Genomic DNA, 2,500 nt, shown 5'->3' with positions numbered 1-2,500 from the left:
TTTATATTAAAAAATTAACACATTCATATTAGTATACGTATGTACATTTTATATTACAGTATGTAAACAAAATAAATCAAAAGAGTTCATAATGCCTTACCAGGACTAGGAGTTTGAGGTGGTACTGGAGACTTGTGGAAGAAAGTGTCAAGCCTAGACTGCACATTTTTATTCATCTGCTTCTCCTTCAGGGTTTCCTTGTAAAAAGTTGCCAAATCCATGATCCCTCTCCGGATTCTGTCAAACCTGGCAATGTTAGGGTCTTCTCCCTCAAAAGAAGCCAAGGCTCTCTCCAGATGAGTAAAACCCTCTGACAAGCCTTTGACAATTAATGACCTGGGTTTTGGGTCTGGTACCTCTAACTCCTCCTCAATCATCTGCTGCTCCAGCTAAATGAGGTCCTCTAATGACAACTCCTCTCCATGGGATGCCAGCAGCTCTGTAACATCCTCAGCTTCCAGATCTAGTTTCAGCCTCTTGCTTAGCCCTACGATTTTCCTCGCCACAGTCTCGACATCTTCTGCCTGGTCAAATCCTTCGAAACTGTGCACAAACTGTGGACACAGTTTCTTCCAGGCCCCATTTAAAGTGGTCATCTTCACCTCGTCCCAAGCACTTGCAATATTCCTGACTGCATCAGTGATGTTGTAGCCCTTCCAAAACTGCTTCAAAGTCAACTCCTTGTTACCTTTGATGGCCCTCAAAGCAGAGCATATTGTCCTTTTAAGGTAGTATGCCTTGAAGTTAACAATTACTCCCTGGTCCATCGGCTGTATAAGCGATGTTGTATTCGGTGGAAGATACACCACCTTCAAATTAGGGTGCATGTTACTAAAATTTGAAGGATGACCAGGGGCATAGTCTAAAACTAAAAGAACCTTAGGCAGACCCTTCGAAGACAAATACTGTTCCACTGCTGGTACGAAGTGGTTATTGAACCAATCTTCGAAGACCATCTTCTTGTTAGACTTCCATATGACAGGGAGTTGACTTTTGAAAATGCCCTTGAAAGCCCTGGGATTCTCTGCCGAATACACTAGCAAGGGCTTAAGTTTCAAGTCGCCACTAGTATTGGCCCCCAAGAGTAAAGTCAGTCGCTCCTTACCAGCTTCATGTCCAGGTGCTGACTTCTCCTCCTTGGAAAGGTATGTACGGTTGGGCATCCTCTTCCAAAATAAGCCAGTCTCATCTACATTAAATACTTGGTCAGCTGTGTAACCACCATCCTTAATTATTTCAGCCAAACCACTAGGAAAACTGTCTGCTGATTCGCTAACAGCACTAGCAGCGTCACCTTGCAGCGTCACATTATGCAAATTCGCATGAGCCTTAAAACGGTTAAACCAACCTCTACTCTCAGAAAATTCTCCACTAACACTGCCTTCCCCATGTTTCTTCACTACTGCCTCATGCAGCTCTCTAGCCTTCTCCTGGAACACACTTAGGCTCACTGGAACACATCGCTGGTTCTGGTCCTCCAGCCAGATCATCAGTAATTTCTCCATTTCCACAATGCTCTGGCTACGTTGCTTCACATTAATCGCCGTTGCCTTCATCGGTGCAGCATCCTTAACGTGCTTCAGAATACGTTCCTTGTCCTTCACTATGGTTACCACCGTCATCTACTGCTATGCCCCAAAGCACGACCTATCTCGGTGTTCGTCTCTCCCTTCTCAGAATGTTTAACGACATCGTACTTTACCTCCATGGTGATTACTTTCCTCTTCTTAGATGAACTATCATCGGAGGAAATGCTCTGCCATATTGGATATTATTAGGATCTGGCAAGTAGCCTAGCATCACATGACAACCATATTGCCATGCTATATTCAGGTTAATGAGTTTTGCAAAGGCTCGTTACCCACCACCAGGCACTGAAGACTATTGTAACTAGCTATTCCATAGAGTTTTAACCCTGGTTTCTGGGTCGGGACAGCACAAGGACGCTAATTACACATATATAAATAACCACTTTGGTTCCTCTTCTTTTCTTCAGCCAAACGTAAATTTTATTGGAATAAGTTTGAACTAATAACGAAAAATTCAAATTATGAAGAGGAACAGAGAGAAAATTTCCCTTCCTCGTTGGAAAATTTTAAGAGCCCCTTGAGAGTATTTTGACTAAGCAAAATTTCTCCATTTGTATTCCTGTAGCAAACGAAGATGGAGAGCATCCTAATGACCTTCTCCCCTTGATATTTCTACGATGATTTATGATGTGTCATCACTCCATCAGGGTTAGCTACTGACCGATGTCAAAATTCCTTACAGGTCACCCACACTTCAAGAACCTGCTCCCCTTTATCCGTTGTAGTATGGTCCTCAAGCTAATTTAGCAAGCCATTAAATCAAGAACTTCCTGCTATGTCCCGAAAATTCACACATCTTTAAACCGTCTAATCAGCCTCGCCTCCTTTATACCTGACCTTGTCGCACATCATTGTCATCGGACCCTCGCGTCCTAACTCTGCCTCCTCATTGAACAAAAAATTCCGTGTCT

At 43.2% G+C, this 2,500-nt stretch overlaps 1 protein-coding gene across 1 annotated transcript; it reads right to left on the bottom strand.

Annotated features, from left to right (window-relative positions):
• Window positions 1-389: 389 nt before the first annotated feature.
• Window positions 390-1,622, bottom strand: LOC135195314 (tigger transposable element-derived protein 1-like). Its single transcript, XM_064221576.1, has one exon. The coding sequence runs from the start codon at window positions 1,620-1,622 to the stop codon at window positions 390-392; it is 1,233 nt and encodes a 410-aa protein (XP_064077646.1).
• Between the last annotated feature and the right edge of the window lie 878 nt (window positions 1,623-2,500).

Source organism: Macrobrachium nipponense, chromosome 16, assembly GCF_015104395.2.
Source record: "Macrobrachium nipponense isolate FS-2020 chromosome 16, ASM1510439v2, whole genome shotgun sequence".
NCBI classification, from domain to species: Eukaryota; Metazoa; Arthropoda; class Malacostraca; order Decapoda; family Palaemonidae; genus Macrobrachium; species Macrobrachium nipponense.
This window is presented reverse-complemented; position numbering and strand designations above follow the sequence as displayed.